The 17,979-nt window shown below is 41.0% G+C and overlaps 1 protein-coding gene across 3 annotated transcripts; it reads left to right on the top strand.

The window, feature by feature from the left end:
- Window positions 1-1,130: 1,130 nt before the first annotated feature.
- foxn2a (forkhead box N2a) lies at window positions 1,131-16,172 on the top strand. 3 transcript variants are annotated; one of them, XM_044046052.1, is made up of 7 exons: window positions 1,131-1,306; window positions 3,010-3,111; window positions 10,891-11,465; window positions 13,197-13,321; window positions 13,472-13,518; window positions 14,174-14,242; window positions 14,945-16,172. In XM_044046052.1, exons 3-7 carry the CDS (start codon window positions 10,905-10,907, stop codon window positions 15,316-15,318), a joined length of 1,176 nt encoding a protein of 391 aa, XP_043901987.1. In that variant the 5' UTR covers window positions 1,131-1,306; window positions 3,010-3,111; window positions 10,891-10,904; the 3' UTR covers window positions 15,319-16,172. The 3 variants fall into 3 exon arrangements, with proteins under 3 accessions (XP_043901987.1, XP_043901988.1, XP_043901986.1); XM_044046051.1 differs by lacking the exon at window positions 3,010-3,111 and having other exon boundaries at window positions 1,138-1,306; XM_044046053.1 differs by lacking the exons at window positions 3,010-3,111; window positions 14,174-14,242 and having other exon boundaries at window positions 1,136-1,306.
- Window positions 16,173-17,979: the final 1,807 nt, after the last annotated feature.

Raw genomic sequence — 17,979 nt, 5'->3', positions numbered from 1 at the left:
CATTAACTCTGACACATAACAGTCATTATGCTGCTGCAAAGCCTGTTTGTCCAGTTGAAAAGAAGTAGAAAAATATGGGTGTGCATCGACACCACTGCTTAAGTATTTACAGCAGCACTGAGTATTCGAGTTTGAGACACAGTTAAAGCAAACACAGAGGATCAGTCAACAGAGGGCCACTCGTGTACGCCTATGAAATGGAATTGGCGAGATGAGTTAGGTATCACCATTATGTGAAAGTTACAGTTTGGTGTGAAGTCAGTTGGCCAGTAAAGCTGCACCCAACAGATAGCCTGGAAGAGACACACAAAAAAGTTTCACAGCCTTTCTGGGAGTACTCCTATCCAAACACAGCTATATGTGACGTATAATAGCCCTGTGAATGTGAGATGTTGTGTTTTCACTTTTTCTTTTTTTTATGTATTTTTTACTTCTTTATTTATTTATTTTTTAGCTGTGTCATTTATGTATGTTATTGTAGAGCACTTGGGGCAACTGTGCTGTTTTTATATGTGCTTTATAAATAAAGTGGATTGGATAGGATATAGATACTATAAAATAAATTACTTTTACTTTCTGGCCAAATCTAACTGTGCTCTTTTTCTTTCTCTTCCCATTTATTTTCTTTACTTTATTGCTTTGCACAAACGCTCAGGTATCACCCAGCACGAGTCTGGTGTGAATGTACATGTCACTCATGCTCCTTGAATCATCATTTACTCTAGGAGGGGCCTTGTTGAGGGTCCACTATCGTCATGAGACTGGGTGTGGTGACACATCCTTTCTCTCCGCCCCGAGGTGTTTGTGTAGCCCAAATAACGCGGGAATATATGTGTTTGGGACCTTTTCGACTTGATCATAGACACACTTTATTGTATTTATAGTTAATCACATTATTATCCTACACTTGGCGATGCATCGCCAATGATTAAGTCTGTTTAAAACACTAAAAAAAAGCGACAACCTCATTTGTAGATTACGTTACAAGCAGCGGGCGATAGAAGTGAAAGCACGGTGCAAAATGGGATGGCGTGCGCGTTCGCGGAGCTCCTGCGCTGCGGCAGTTGCCAGGGGAGATAGGAGGGGATCGGATTTTGATTGGCTGCAGCGGACCTGTTGCCATGACGACGGCAGGAGGGTTTGGTAGCGTTGCCGTGCGGTGTGTGATCCGCGCGCCGCGTGTATGGAGGAAGCAGCTGCTGGTCTGATCTCTGACATTGTGTGAGACAGACATCTGAATAAACTGCTGCGCACGAACGTGTCCTTTTAAACACACACACCACAGCGAGGCACGCCGTGCATGAATGTAAGTTTATCACCATTTTTTGTTCTTTTAAAAAAAAAATGTTTTCTCTGTATGACGAGTGTTGTTGAAGCGGTGTACGGTTTCTGGTTCGAACAAGCTAAAAGTAAATGTGACTTTGCTTAGAGCAGTCAGCATGGCAGGACCAGGCGACAGCATGTGGTCAGTCAGCTAGCTAATGTTAACCTCAATTCTCTGTGTTGACTCGAAGCGTAAAGCTAGTGAAGGATCGCCACGACCCCGAGCCGTTGTTATGGTTTGATATGTGGAAGTAGAGCAGGTGTACTAATATTCCGGTACAGTTGAAATGCTGTGCTAACGCTAGCAGTGGTTGTATTCGCCTTCACTGAGCGTCCGTCACCGCGACTTTGTGCTGGTGAGCTGACGTCACGGCAATTCAACTTACTTCGGAATTGTCGCTGAACAACACTGAACTATAAGTGCGATTCGAATGCTCACAAATGTCCGCCTCGTGTCGGGAAGTGTTGAGCAATTTCTCCACTTCTTTACGCGAACTTTGTATTCCTCATTGTGTTCCTGGCAGCGCTCGCTCGTGAGCGTAGTAGTGTGAAGTCTGTGGTGTTTAAACGTCACAACGTCTTTAGCGTTAGCGTCAAAGCATATTAGTTGTTTTTTGCTAACACCACTTTCACCTTTCCCACTCGCTTTTATGCCAGTGTGCCGTTAAATGTTCTTGTTTTTAGCGTTATATTGCAAATGTGTAGCACACAGCCACGTTAATAAAAGTGTGTTTGCTGGTGTCACTTTTAAGATTTGTATTTGACGCTCTTATGTATACAAATACTTGAAAATATTTCACGGCGCAATGAGCAGTTGCAGCGGCTTGGTGGCTACGCTTGCTAGCTGACCACATGATGTAATGGATTATCACAAGATTGTCCCAGATACTGAGTGCTCTACCAATAATATCAGAGTGCAGGAAAAACATCTCTGCTTAATCCTGTTGGACACATGTTTTTAACCTTAATATAACTTTTATTTAAACAGGAAAGCCTCATTAAAATCTTTTAAAAAATATATCATAGTATCTATAAAATGCTTTTTAAAATATATTTTTGAAAATAATAAATACCCGATCATAAAATATTGATACATTATTCATTTACAGAAAACAAAATATTATACTATTAATTTAAGTCCTGTTAATTAAAGCCTTAGACCAAGCCTTTTATATGTAACTAAAACAAGGGGTTTGCTTAATCGAGTCCACCATCTTGTTTCTACAGGAGCCTAAAAGGATAAACCATCCATAGTTTTAACGAACATCCGCACGGGTCATAGTTGAATCATAAAATATCACAAATATACATGGAACTATTGTCATCATCTCCAGCCAGAGTTGATTTAATAGCATCCAGTGACCCCAGCGGTCTAAGATTCAAATGTTTTTGCAAATGATTCCAAGTGGATCAAGCAGCAGAGTGCAACGCCCTTTTCCCTTAATTATTGAATAGATCAACTTCAACTACCTGCTACCTTTTTTTGGACGGGTTTTTGTTTATATGTTTGATTTATGAAAGGTTGATGGGAACATTTGTTTTCATTTTCTCAGGGTGTGACTGTCTATCTTCTTAGTTGTCAGTTTCCCAGTGGTAAATAGACAAAGGCAGCATGGGCGTGAGGGACAGAAAGAGACAAAAAAAGAAATAGATGTTGTTGTTAACCTGTCATTATTTTATTGCCAGAATCGCCATGGTCATATTGTAGGTCAAACCATCTGGTGTCTGTTGTAGTCTTAACATGTATCCACTCCTGTACATGTTGGTATGTACCGAAGCCTCAGAAGGGTAAGTACTTTTGCCTCCCAGAATAGACAAGTATCTGCTACACTTGCATTCATTTCTATAAATAAGACTTGTCTTAACCCAGTGATGCAGTTATTGCTGATTGGAAATGGCTATAATCTTTAATAGCTATTAGGATTTGAATATTTGTCGTACACCGTTGTAAGGATATTTGATCATTTCTGGAATATCGCAGGTGCCACAGGTACCATTCAGTTATGCTTTGACTTATTTTATATCTCGGAAAGAGGTGAAATGGGGGTAGACTGACCAGCATTATATACTAATTAATGCAGTGTACTATTGTCGCCTTTTTATCACAATGTTTCAAAAAGGTACCTGTCATTGTAAGGGAAATTTAACTTTAACCGTTCACAACTTATAACCTGAATTTACAACTGCTTGTGGTGACAACTGCTTCCAAGATTCAATGTTTCTTTTGGTGGTTTCATACAGTCCTGGCAGTAAACCCTGACTTGCTTGTTAACATTTTTTGATTAGATAAGATCAAAGTCTATTCGTGTCAACTAACCAGTTACCAATTTTACAACTTGGTTAAGACAGTTGTTTCTGAGAAGTCACTGCGTTTTCTGTTCTGTTTACAAAACACAAGGATGTATGATGACAGTGAATCAGCATAACACAAGAGACCACCCCTTGAAATCCAGTTGAGCTCCATTTTCCTGTTCAGTTGTGACAACGTAGTACTAAGTGTTAATTTTAAAACATTTTAATCAGGAAATTGCTTGGTTCTTGATTTGTAGTTTCAGGCTCTGATCCTCTGTCCAAGCAAGAGTGGATCAGAATCTGTAGTTCAAAATGGTGGTACTGCCATGTAATCAGTTTTATCACAGCATTGTATACTCTGACCCAAGGATAGGCTGCGTTAGCTAAAATCTAACATGTCTGTTGTTGGTATATGACTAGCTGTCATTACGAAAGCCTGTGGCATGTGGCAGAAACTTTTGGGATTGTGCAACACTGTTCAAACCTTGTTTCTCATGGATTGACTGAACAGAAAAAAACTCTTATATTTTTAACCTGTTGTTCTCTGAATAACCTGTAATTACCAAGTGACTTTGATTTTTATAGTGGTCTTAATTTAGAGGTTGAATAAGTATGTGATTGTGTATATATATCTATAATTCTGTGTTTTTGTGTTGAATTTTGTGTTGTTCACAGTATGTTATAAATTAAGTGAAAGTAGACAAGCTTACTATAAATGCAGTTCTGTATATAACTGTCAGTAAAAGAAAGTTCATAATTTTATTAAAGAAATGTCCTCTTTCCTTGAAAGATGGGTGCTGCTCCTGTATGTTTTTGAAATAGGGACGTCCCCAGGAGTGTGGACTCCACTTTGACATTCTGTTAATCAAATATAGGTGGTAGCTGTGAATTTAGTTTGCCCTGTTCAGCTAAGATGATCAGTTTGTCTCTTTTAATGGTTTTACATCATTTCATCGTCTCCAGAGAGATCATGGTGCAGCTTAATTACATCTATTTTTATCACAAAAGCTTTTCATCTAACAGCTGTCACCATTTTATAAACTGCGGTCAACTTATTGTAGTTACTCTCATGACGTCACCAAAAAACGTGAATAGGTTGAGATTTGGTTGTTCTAATCTGAAAATTCACAGTGTGAATGTTTCTACTGATTGTTTTCGAACACTTTATTTGTCACAATTGTTGTTGATTGTGAAAGTGGGCATATTTACAGTGCTCTTCCTGTTGTGGCACCTCTTCCTTCGCTCCAGTTATTTCTTGATTGCACTGGCCCCTCCTTCCCTTCCCCTCCACTCTCCAACTCCCTGACTGTCCTGTGCCTGTCTCATTTGACGTTGACTGGGTGGACTCAAGACATAGCTCATTAGGGCCCGCCTCATTGAAAGCAACAATCATGTAAGCATTTCCTTGATTGAGAGAAAGGAAGACGGAAACATGGCTGTGTCCTGTGTCACAATGGGCCTTTGTCTCGTCAGCTCTGGCTGAAGTAACGAGATTTATCTTATTGATGATGGCATGACAGCACTTATACAGGCTCACCAACTTGTGTGCAAATGACTGGGGTCTCCTTGGATGTTTGGGGCTGAAGAAAAAGAAAAGATACACTGAGTGCAAACTGAGGTGCCAGAAAACACCACCTTTGACGATATTGCCTCTAGAACAGCAATGGTTATTGTCTGATGAAAAGTAAACATAAAAATAACACACCACACACTGTTATTATACAGAGTTCACATTTATGCAGCAATGCTCTGTTGAACATGTGTAGAGCTTTGTTCTCTGTAAAGGTCTGTGGCATAGTTCTCACAACTCTATGGTGAGTTATTGTCAGAAAATTTCAGTTAATTTAAGATGGAACTTAATTTGAGCTGAAGGTGTGACAGAGATTGTGTCCTTGTAAGGCACAGACAGGTGTAATTATTCTTTGTGTGATTGTGCACCCTCTAGTTCTGATTTCACTATGTTGCCCCATGTTCATTACATCTGATATCAGCTTTGATAAGAAAGGAACAGTTTTTTTTTAGAAAAATAAATGTGAAGTAGCACTAATTAGTAGAAAGTAATTTATACACTGCCCTAAAAACAGTGAACTACTACAGAGAGCAAAAAGAGCACCAAGGCCACTCCGTTTCCCACAGTGTTACTCAAAAGACGACCATTTCTGTATCACCACCAAAATTTAATTTAAATTTCTTCTTTGAGCTACCTACACCCTGGAGAAAATTAAAATACAATCTATCTTAACTTTTTAAGCTTTGCTGCTCCCAAACAGACAGACAGAGACTAAAACATGACCTCTTTGGTGGAAGTAATACATCTTTTATAGCTTTTTTTTAATTGATATGCTTGTATCTTGTTGAACCAAAAATGTCAGTTTTAATTAAAGCTGTTTATGTTGTAGAACAGGAATACAGTAAAAGTAAATGGCTTGCAAATGGCTGTAAAATGCAGATACAAGTGTTTGAGTTCAAGAAGGAAGTTGTCTCTTGATTTCTTTTCACTGGTGGTTTTTGTGTTTGTTGTGCACAAATCACAAACACTTTTAGCACTCACATGGAAGGTAATCTTTTACATAGCACATTCCGGAGGGGGCTGATGTTGAAACCTCAGCTAAGCTCCCATAGTATTGAAACTTAAAAATAAAACCTCCTTTCTTTGGTTCGTTACAAGGATTTGTGCATTAAGACACATTTGTAAAGCAAATTGTCTGATGAAATTAGTGCTGATTTTGTAAGTTTCAAGTATTCTTGGTTGTTGTTTACATTGATTGGTGACGAGTGTTTGCATACTGAACTCACAGGCCACATGACCCAAAAGATAAGGTTGCAGTGTTGGCTGGGGGGAAGGCATGTACTTTGGAAGGCCTCGTCTCTGTTGACAGTCAAAGTGCAGTACAGTGAGTTTGAGCTTGAAAACTCAGTGTGAAATCAATGTCTTGGGATAAACATCATCATCATGAACCACTGTTTAGCTTGCTTTCCCCTTTAGCTGTTAAGTAATTGCATCAGCCTGTGACTCTATGAGCTACATCATGGTGGAATTCATAGATTGCCAAAGTAGATCCTGCCACTTAGACGAGTGCCACCTCGCTGCTCGACTCCATTCTTTTGGTGCCGAACAAGTCAAACCATCTCTGTGTGAAGTCTGAATTTGTTTTCTGAAAATGAACTTCCTCAACAGGCGGGAGGTGTTTCCTCCCCTCCCGGTCCTCTGTTTGAGGCTGTGAGGTGAATACTGAGCACTTCTGAAACATGACGAGAGCAAAAACAACCGCTCCTTTGTATGAGCTGAGGGCCAAGCGTGATTCTTTTTGCAAGCAAAAAAAGCCTTTTCTGTTTTCTTCACCTCGGCCACAGAGTGTGTCATTTTAATCAAATGAGTAATTTAATTTAGAGATGTATTATTTAAGAGTAGCCCGATTAGCCTTCATGTCAATTGGTGCTTTATTTGTTACGGTACAATTTGACCCGCCCATAAAATAGAACACTGACACTTGGTTACGTTGTTCTGGAAGAGCCTCTTTCTCTATCGCTCTCCCCGTCTCTCCCACTACAACTCAGTCCTTCTTTGTCTCATTCACAGTTTTAGAGCTCCAGCCTGACTGAGTAGTCACCTAAATATCAGTTAGGGTTTCAAATTACAGCCCTTGCCATTGGGCTCTGCAACACACCTTTGTGTATTTATTACAGAGGTGTAACTGATTTGTGTCAGGTGGTTTATTTCTTGTGGAAAGGGTGTGGTGTTAGCATTAACAGGCAGTTACATACTCTATTTATTTCTAGTTTTTTTTTTCCTCCTGAAATCTTGTTTTATCATTTACATGAAAATTGTCATTTGTCATGTTTTTTTAAATTATATGGTAAATAATATTAAAAGTTTGTCATTTAGTCAGTAAGTGCTATGACGTCCAGGATGGCTGTTGTCTTTCACGCCACTCTTTGTCAGACAGGTTTGTGGAGAACAGCAGCAGACTGCTGGCCTCAGCGTTTTCCGCCTGTATTGATCTCCCCATATTAGCTCTCTCTTCATGCACAGACGTGAGCACAATTGCTTCCCTTACAACACTGGCTGCCGTGGCAACTGAGTCCTGATTGTGAGGTTTGCTCCCAGAAAACATCTCCAACCAGAACCTCTTCATTTTTATGCCACTATCATCTCCTTTACTTTCCCCTGTACATATTTGACACATCAACGGCTTGATTTGCCACTTAAAGCTATCTCCATATGTCTTTGTGTATTTTTGAATAGGCTAAGTGCTTAACAGGATAAAAGAGCAGTTTGAAAGAGGGGAAAATGTGCCTTGGCACCTGCTGTTAGTGTCTGCCTGTTTGCACATGAATATGATGAGGCTGGCGGTGCGCTGGGCTATTTTAACTTGCAGATGAGCCATCAGGTCAGCTCCATAGCAGCTTTGGTATATTTTCAAGGATGAGCTACAGTCAACAGGCCAGTTTGGCTGATTAGCTCCCTCTCCCCTCTTCACTTTTTACACTCTAGCATCCCATCATTCACTGCATTCCCAGCCGCCTCTCTTTGATGCCTTTTCATAAGAGCAATGATAACTGCGATCATCGTAACAACAGTGGTAATTGACCAGCTGCAGTCATGGTAAAACATTTTCTGTGTTTGGCTGGATGTGGAGCAGCTTTCTCATCTGTCCACCCTGCCTGTCTGTTGATATTCAAATGTGGTCTTCTGGAGCATCCCTCAAAAGAGGATAAGCGCTGTCTGGTACCCAAGGGCCATACTGAGAGGTCAGTGCCATGTGGAAGAACTGAGGTGCAGTTCTCTGGTGCTTTTAAGGTGAATCAGCAGTCTGACACTTTACTCCAGGCATGCCTTATTTCCATTCCCCAGCCACAACAGATAAACAAATACACAGAAAAAGAGGAATAAAGTAGTGTTTACAGTTGACTCTCTCTGACTATGAAAAAATGTTTTTAATCGACAGAGGTCCTGATGCAGTTTAGGCCTTTTTTGGCTGACCTGTCTTATACCTCTTATAGACCATAAGTTATGGTTTGACTCATAGGTTTTTCTAATGCAAGTAGACCCAGTGGAGAAGTTTGCCTTTATGTTTGTCCTGTTCATGCTCAAGAACACATCCAAGAAAGTACCATCCACATAGATTTATTTGACCCAGAAATGAATATGTGGTTATGTGTTTTTTGTTTTTGTTTTTTTATCCAGTTGAAAAGGGGCTTTAGCTTGTTGGTTACTGAGAGCTAAGTGTTTGTCATCAGGATTTATTGGATAATATAACACAGCACGTGGGTCATGATGTAGGCTTGGCTTAAACTCATCATGAACAGCCCAAAGTAGGGCATCATGGTTGGTCAGTTGGCTGCATTGTTTTTTATTTATCTATGTTGTTTAAATATGTCAACACAACCCCTATTCTTTATTACATTGTTGAAAATATGCCCCTAACTTTACCTGAACAGTTACTAAAAAATATGCACAGCTCAATATAGGCTTAAATTTGAAGGATAAATTCAGAACAGGAACCTTTTGTCAAGGAATATCTTTTTTGTGTTTTGTCCCTTGAGAATAGACAAATGGCCAATTCGCTCACTGCCCCTCATTGCACTATTTTGCTGAGAGCTGTGATTCATCCTAGACTTTACATAGCCTACCTACCAACTAGGCCTCAGCTGACTCTCCCTTCTCCCTCTGCCTTCCTCTCAATCCCTGGATCTCACTTGGCTGTTTCTGTCTTGGTTTTATTGCGCAAAAAGGATTTCCCTATTGTTGTGTTGCTTCCTCTGTTTACTCTGCCTGTCCCTTTACATTTTGGTCTGGGAACCTCTTTGACTTACTCCCTCTTCGGTTGTGAGCAAAATCAAAGAGGTACACGTGGTACCAAAATGAAATTACAGCAGTGCTTGCAGTAGAGGATTGGCAGGCATAAGAATGTGGAACACAATGTAGCCAAATTGAAGCCATCTATAGAATAAACCAAAATGTACCATGTGTTTTAGTCTTGAAAAAAAAGTCATGGCACTAGATTTTGAAGTGCCTCTGTCTTTCTGTTTTATGTATCTCCCCTAATTCAGAGTTGAGTGGTCATTTCGTAAATTCATTAATGGCTTCTTATTCCTGCTCCCGTCCTTGCTGACTTGCTTTCACAAACTGATTGTTGTGTGCCAGTGTTTGTACACTCCCTTGCTAGTACTGCGCACTGTGCAAACACTTCTCTTTGACCCAGTTCTTACACTAAGATATGGAAAGATATACCCATTCACCACACACCTCTCCTTCCCTCTCCTCTCCTGAAAATCCCACTCCCTTCTTGGTGTGGATCCAGAGCATTCAGGACCACTCCAGAACACAGGGCAACTTGTTAGATTACCTATTTTTCTGTTGACTGTATGTGGGATTTCTGCTCTTAGTTTAAGGGACCACATGGTTGTCATGGTGACACCCAATTCATAAAGGTTGGTGGTAGCTGAGTCAGAGAGTGATCTCTGTGAGCTTTTGGCCTCACCAACCAATGTGCAAGACCACAGTAAATTAGCTCAATCATGCAGGTGTCTGTGTTGGTAGGAGATGTAGAAATATTGTATATCGTGTCGAAACCTGTACTACAGTACATGCTGAACGTTTGGTTCAATTAAAATGCTCAATGTTACACAAGATGACATGGTTCCTCCAAGCTCATGTAGAAATGGTCTTATTATTAAGAGTACTTTGGTGGAATTTGTTAATGACAGGGCTCCTGGCGAAATTGAATTTCTCAATGCTTTTAAATGACTGACTGCAGCTATAGCCCCTTCACACCACTTAATCTGGCATGTGACAAATTGAGACTTGATCCTGTCTGATTGCGGGAGATCAGCCTGTAAGAGCCATCCCCTCTGTAAGATGGAGGCTTTCCACTCGTCCCTGCAGTTATTGGATGGTTTCATGCTCATTTGTACATAACGAGCGGCTGAGTCCTGTCAGGAAGTGAGGTGGGCGTTGAGGAGTGGAGCCTTAAGTTGGTTCAGTTGCTTAAGAGGACCTTCTCAAAGCTCCTTGGCTTGAGTGAAGAGGGGAAGGGGAGCTGAGGGCCTCTCTGTCCTCGTCATGAGCGGAGAAGAGGGGCATTGAGCGAGAGGGTCAGGAAGTACAAAAGAGGCAAGACAGACACAGCTACAGGGGTTGTGCCCTCAGGGAAAACATAGACAAACAAGGTCATTGCTACGAAGAGCATATCAGTCCAGTATGCCACATTCAGTTATTTCAACACTTTGAAATTGAGTTCAACAACCACTTTTCTTTCTCTCTCCCCCCAGACCTCTTTGGTTTAATGGGTCCAATCATTGGAATGTCACCAGATAAGAAAACGGAAATCCCGGGTATGCAAGAGGAGCGGACGGGGCTCAGAGGTGTCTGTGGTGTAGGAACACTGCCCGAGGCAGAGTGTGCATCCAGTCCACTGGCAACCAGTGTGGATCGCACTGGAGGCGCGGAGGACGAGGAGCTCACCAACCTCAACTGGCTTCACGAGAACCTGCTTCAGAACTTCACACTTGGGGGCCCCGAAGCTCAGCCCAGTGGAAGCCCCCTTTTTGACATAGAGGGAGACTACGGGTCGAGCCAGGGCCCTACATCCTCCTCATCCTCAGCACACAGCAGAAGTAGGGAGCGGGACTCGTTGAAGTCTAAACCCCCCTTCTCTTTTTCTCTGCTCATCTACATGGCCATTGAGCAGTCTCCCAGCAAGTCTCTGCCTGTTAAAGAAATCTATGGCTGGATTCTTGAGCACTTCCCTTATTTCTCAAATGCTCCCACTGGCTGGAAGAACTCAGTTCGTCACAACTTGTCCCTCAACAAATGCTTCCGCAAGGTGGAGAGGAGTTTGGGAAAGGTAGGTTTGCACACAAAGCCCAAACCTGTACACACTGAGAACACAACATTGATCAGTATACATTCATATTTTACTATATCTTCCATAGATCAATATTTGCAGCTTCACACAGCAACACACTGTTTGAGTAGAGTGAGTCCCTGTGTGTCGCTGTGTGAAGCTGCAGTGTGTCTCATGTGATAGTGTCTGGGACTGTAACACACATCTGCAGGACCCACTGTCACTGCTGCAATGAGGGTGGAATCCAGTCAAGGTCGTGGATCCTCCTTCAGAGAAAATGCAAACACAGCACACTAAGATAGGATTTTATCTCCTGATCCGCTGCAAGGTAGTGCAATTGTTTTAACCAGGGTAAGAAGAATCCCACTGTCAGAACAAGGCAAGACGAGTTAAACAAACATGACATACAGGAAAGAAATGTCAGCCTGATTCTGCTTTTTCGTGTATAGAAGGGTGTAAAATAGAGAAGTTGGCCTTCTCATTTGCACATGTTTGCGACAAATGCTTAAACACTCTGAGATGAGATTGATGAGTTGTAAAGTTGCTAATTCACTTCCTACTGGTTGCAGTTTCCATTTAGCTTTTTGGCTTTATATGTGTTGAAAAATGTGGTGAGGAGAAGAAAATGGAGCTAGCTCTTTTAAAGATTAATACCAAAACACCAAAACACCAAAACAAACATCCTCAGGAAGACATTCTCAGGCCTGTGTCAAACCAGTATACGTAGCATCATTTGCATGTTACTATAATTAATACAGGGAGTGACACAACGCTAGCCATATTGAGCCTTCGGTTTGAGTTCAGACTTGTGCCCAGTATAGTGTATGGTGCCAAAACTGTCTGGCTAAGACCTGATATTTTCCCACCATGGGATGGAGGTTAGCGCTCAGTCAGTGGCAAACATGGTGCAGAGCAGACCGCTCAGCATGCAGGTGCACAGCGAGTGTGGGCTCTTCGTCTGCTGAGAGACCAGCAATAGTTTCACATGACACACTGGCTGGTGGTTTCCGTTGCCATAGAGACATTTCCTTCTTCCTGCATCAGGGCTGGTTGGTAATCTGAGTCAAGGTTATTCCCCTCCCTCCTCGCTCCATTCTCCTCCCAGGCTGGGCAAGAATACGCTGCCATCAGATAAAGTGACAGTTAACACACTCCTGCACACATCACCATGAGACACATTCATTCCTCACTCAGAGCTGCAATTATTTGCTCCTTCTGTTGAAGCTGTTAAGGAATTCTTTCTCATGCGTTTGCTGTGTTCCGCTCTCTTTGTCTCAGAACTATTGCTTTAAGGTTTTTTTTGTGCAAAATGAGGACACTATAATGAAATGCGACCTATCACTGTGTTGATTTTTCCATTTACTGTATCAGCTAAGAGAAAGAAACAGTGTTTTTTTAAATAAAAGTTTAGCATTTTGTGTTTAAAAGGTGCTTTTTGTTCGGACAAATTGTAGTCTTACGCTTGTTATGGCAGTGAAAAAGCTGGAAAGGCAGCAGACATGAATATTAACTACACACATTTCACATAATCACAAGTTCTGCTTTGCCAATGCAGTCAGCTGTATAAATGCTGTAAACATGTGCTTAGTTAAAGGGAAACTAACAGGAATTTTGTAAAGAAATAATAATAATAATTTTGGTCAAACCGTAAATATCAGACTTTTCCTTGTGTCTTGTCAGGGAAGTTCCTTACATTGATGATAGTTTAAATGTCCCTGCTCATCCCTACAGGCCAATGGAAAAGGTTCTCTTTGGTGTGTGGACCCAGAGTACCGCCCCAACTTGATCCAAGCCCTTAAGAAGCAGCACTTCCCTGCCGCACATGCCTTCTGCACACCACCCGCCTCCCCACCCCGGTAAACCATAATCAATCACCCTATGCAAAACATATTCTAACTGGCTTTCTTGTTTTATTCAAGAAGTTTTTTCACTTGATTTGACATAAAAAACCCTTTTTCAAATAACTTCAATGTTTTCTGTATCTGTCGTCTACGTTCCTTCCACAGTGCCTCCTCACCTCCCCACCACTTTCTAGAAGGCTGCTCATTCAAAGGTGAGAGCGAAGTGACCTCGTATCTGTTTTCAAGTTTGGATTCATGTGATAAAAGCTGCCTGCCTTTCAACGATGTGCAGATGTCCATAAATTTCAATCGGTGCATTTTTTTTTTTTTTTTCCTAGCTTGTGTTTGTGCAGTATTTTGATTATGTTGCCTTTGCACATTTCAGTCCCAGAACATTCAGCATCACCGTGCTTTTACCCTCAACTCTTGGTTTGATTTCTTGCTTTCCAGTCATTGATGCCTCATGTATTCCATATTGTTGAGAGCTCCCAGTCAATGTCTCTGCCTCCTCGTTCCCTCCTCTGCCTCTTAGATTTGTAACCTTGACGACAGGCAGAGGTTCTGCTGATGCTGAGTGTCGAGCACTTGGTCTCACTGTAATCATTAATAATTTAGAGCACCAGAAGCAAGCTGTGAGGCTTTTAGACACTTGGTCAGGACTGTAGAGATTGGATGACTCTCAATATCCTCTGGTTTGTTTTCATGAATCTAATGTTCATCCAATCCATTCATTAAACAGTGATCAGATCATTATATCTCTGGTTTAAAATGATTAGAGGAGTCTAGCCCCAGTCCTAGCCGAGAGACCATGCTACCATGCCCTCACACTCTAGGACTGACCATCATGCATGTTCTCTCCTCTTCCAGAGTCTGATATTGATGCTGCCACTGCCATGATGCTCTTAAACTCTGCCCCCGGGCACCACGTTGACCCATGTAAGAGAATCCACAAGCAGCCATACTTTCACCTATTCTCCCAACTCTTTGTCTCCTTCCACAGACATGTACCACCCTATCATTGCTTGAATCTTCTTTTATTTTTTTTGTGCTTTGATTTGTTTTGTGTATATCACCAGTTTGTTTGAGCAAAATGTTTTTGGTCTTGTATGGAAAAAAAGGTTTCAATTGCCTTTTTTTTTTTACTTATAGAAATTACTACTTAAGGAAACTATGAGAGTAAGTGGATGGTTATTTAGCTTAGCCCAAAGACGAGCCTCGCTATTGCTACAACAATGGTGGAATTATGTTTTCTAAATTCTTTTCTGAATGGCTCCAGAGTGCTACAGCAGCTAAAGCTTGAGAAAGATGCATCATTTTTCATGCATACGACAAGATATTTTTAAATCAGTTTTTCCCTTTTGAACAGAAACAACTTCTCACTTCTGCTTTTTACTTGTAAACAAAAGCCAACGTTTGAGAGTGTGGTTTGTCTGATTTCTTCTTCATAAAATAACTGTTTACTGTAAAGTCACAATAGAATTCTATCCTTAGTCTATTTTCAGCCAAAGTGTGTACAATTCCTATTACTTAACTTTAATATGAGACATTTGTGGGTTTTATAATGCTGTATCAGAATTTAAAATATCACTTTGTAGTTGAATGTTTACTTAAGTGTTTGTCCATTTCTGTCCTCCTCAGGCAATTCTGACGGCCCACTGGACCTCTCCAGACCCGACGCCTTTCTGGTGAGCAGTGATCCAAAGCAGGACCACAACTACAGCAGTGCAGCCCTGCAGCGCTGCTCTTCCCGTTCCTCCTCCTCGTCTCTATCCTCTCTGGATGAGGGAGGCTGTGACCGCAGGCAGTCCCGCCGTGCCGGCAGCGAGGGCTTCCACAGTGACGAGGACTCCGACCTCTGGGACGAGAGGGGCACCCACCAGACTTCACGGCGTCCACCCGCGATCAAGTGGCCTGTCCGCAAGAGGGCACGACGTGAGGCCAAGCCGGAGCTAGATGACGAGCTGAAGGAAGCTGCCGGCTCTTTGTTGCACCTCGCTGGTATACGCAGCTGAATTTGAGGGCTCCAAATGTACTGTCAAGAGCACAAACTTAACAGGAAATTAAGATAATTTTTTTTGCCCCTATCATACTCCGGACCCTGTGAACCCTAACCTCTGACTCTTGATCTTGTGTCCCAGTGTGCCTCCTTCTCCTTATCTGATCGTTCACTGGCCATTTTGAGCCTTTTTTGTTTGGGAAAATTCCTGTCCAACAAAACAAATGGCAATAGTATCGTTCATACAGGAGAACAAAGCCATATAGAGACTTTTGTAACTCGGGGTGGGGGTGATTGCTGGGAATGGGTGTTTGGGCTATGGAGGACCATCAAGATACCTATCCACAATGACCTGCCTGCATCTGTTAGACTGGAAAATTGTGATTCAAGATTTCTTTTTTTTTTTTCTGAAAGACAGTGTGACAAGCTGAAGGTTTTATTACTCAAAGCGTTGCATGCTTCCTCCTCAAACCTGTATCCTCTTCCAAGTGAATCTATTTATGAAGCGAATGAGTGCATGTTTGTAACAGACAAAATCTAACCTCCTGTTATCAATTTCTCCTTTTTTTGTGCTAAACAGAAAAAATGCCAACATTTTGAAAGGAATTCTTGATCTATGTTTCCTCTTGTAAGAGAGATGCAATAATCGATCCACAACCTTTATGGAAATAGTATTACTCTGCCACTGCCAAATTTTGTTGCAAAGTTAGCTATACTACTTTGCTCCGTTTTGTGCGGCCAATACAGTGCTAAACAAGTTAAAGCTGTTGGCTTTTGGTTTTTGTATGCTAACGAAGATTTATTTTCGCCAAAGATATGCAATTGCATTATATATGGTATTAAAAATATTAATAAAACCTGTTCTTGTTACCACTGTGAGCATCTTGATGTTCCACACTGCTAGACGCTGATGCCATCACTTTACATCATTAACCTACACTGTTTTTGATCAACATTGCCACCTGCTGTGAACAGTATTCTTTAAAAAGTAGTATAACTTAATATCAAAAATAATAGGTTACATTAGTTGTTTTCATTATTATATTGCTTTTGTTTATGTTTCTTTTGGATCAAACCCACTTTATTGAAACAAAATGATCAGTGAAACTGCAAACATGGCAGCCTTTCAAAGCAAAATTCTCTCACAATCTTTTTTTACTGTTTTCTGCATATTTCTAATCATCTGATTAGGGAAAACAAACACATTCTGATCTAGTAAGGCAGTAAATCAGCATTTGCAATTGTAATCCACTTCTTGTCACTGGATAAAGAAATAATATTAAAGTTAAATAGTACTGAGTAACATACTACTGCTCAACACTGGCTGTAAAGGACACATTCTAGTTAATAATGTCCACTATTTAGCTGTAGCTGCTTCTCCATGTGGTTGCTTCCAGGTTTCACATCACCTTGTTACAGCTGGCAAATATTTCCCACCAAGTTCAGCAGTTCAGTGCCGTTTTGACTGCAAAAGGCGTGCTCAGCACAATGTGTGGAGGCTCCACCACACTTTCTCTTTTTTCCACCGCATGTTTTTGAACGCATCATGTGGCAGGCTGCCAGAAATGCACCTTACATTAATGTGGATTTCAGGTCTGTGCCAGTGATGGATGCATCATCAGATGTCCTCTACGACACTCTTTGCTGTAAGTTAATTAGTCATGGAGGACTGTGGGATGAACACAGTGTGACCCTGAACAAGGGCTCGTCTGACTAGCCTCGGGCCCATTGGCACAGCTCTATTGTTCAATAGAGTCCTGTGTGTCGACTGGAAGGGGGGGCTTCTCCCTACTGACTACCTCAATTCAGCTGGAAATCAGAGCAGCATCAAGCCCCCTCCCACATGGCCCTAGCAACCACGCCACGCCGACAGTTTCCAGGCAACCAGACAATACTGGAGCCACTGGCTGTGGTGTGCGTATGAGAGAGAGTTTGTGTTTTGCCTGTATGCATTTAAGATCAGAAATGGTGAGGCAGCAGCAGGGGAAATGTCTTTTATTTGTACAAAAAACATTCAACCAACAAATTCAACAGCTGACAGAATTAAAAAACAACAACAAATGCCACTGTTGTGATTTCTTTTTTCACCAATACGCTTTGGTGAAAACATTAAGAGATTATTAGGGATTAGGTGAAATTAATCAAGTAGGATTGGAGCGGTGATGGCTGCATTAGCGACATGCCATTTCACTTTTAGTCTAATTGAGGTCATGTGAATTTTACAGACCGCTACAACCCACTGTATATTGTCTGACCTTGTTTGTGTAAAGAAACCCTTACCACACACAAAGTCGTCAGTAAATAATTTACATAACTGACTTTGTTATTCATAATTCAATTAGTTACATCACACTTCTGATGTGTAAGGTGTCTTAAGGGAAAAAAGAAAGGTATTGTTTTATTATTGTCTCTATCTTCCATCCAAAAATCATATTCAAAATCAAGCCTATAAACAACATACAATACAAATAGACAAATTCATAGATTAAATTGCATTATATATATATATGTATGTATATATATTTTTTTTATCATTATGTTAAAAAGATGTATAAATACATCTTATAAAATTATGTATTTGGTATATTACTGTCTATCAATCAATCGATCATTATTTTAATAATAAATTAATTTGATGATCTGTTTCCTTCATTAGTCCATGAGTTGTTTGGTCCAA

Source organism: Solea senegalensis, linkage group LG15, assembly GCF_019176455.1.
Source record: "Solea senegalensis isolate Sse05_10M linkage group LG15, IFAPA_SoseM_1, whole genome shotgun sequence".
NCBI lineage: Eukaryota > Metazoa > Chordata > Actinopteri > Pleuronectiformes > Soleidae > Solea > Solea senegalensis.
Note: the sequence above shows the minus strand (reverse complement) of the source record. Positions and strands in the feature narration are given on the sequence as shown.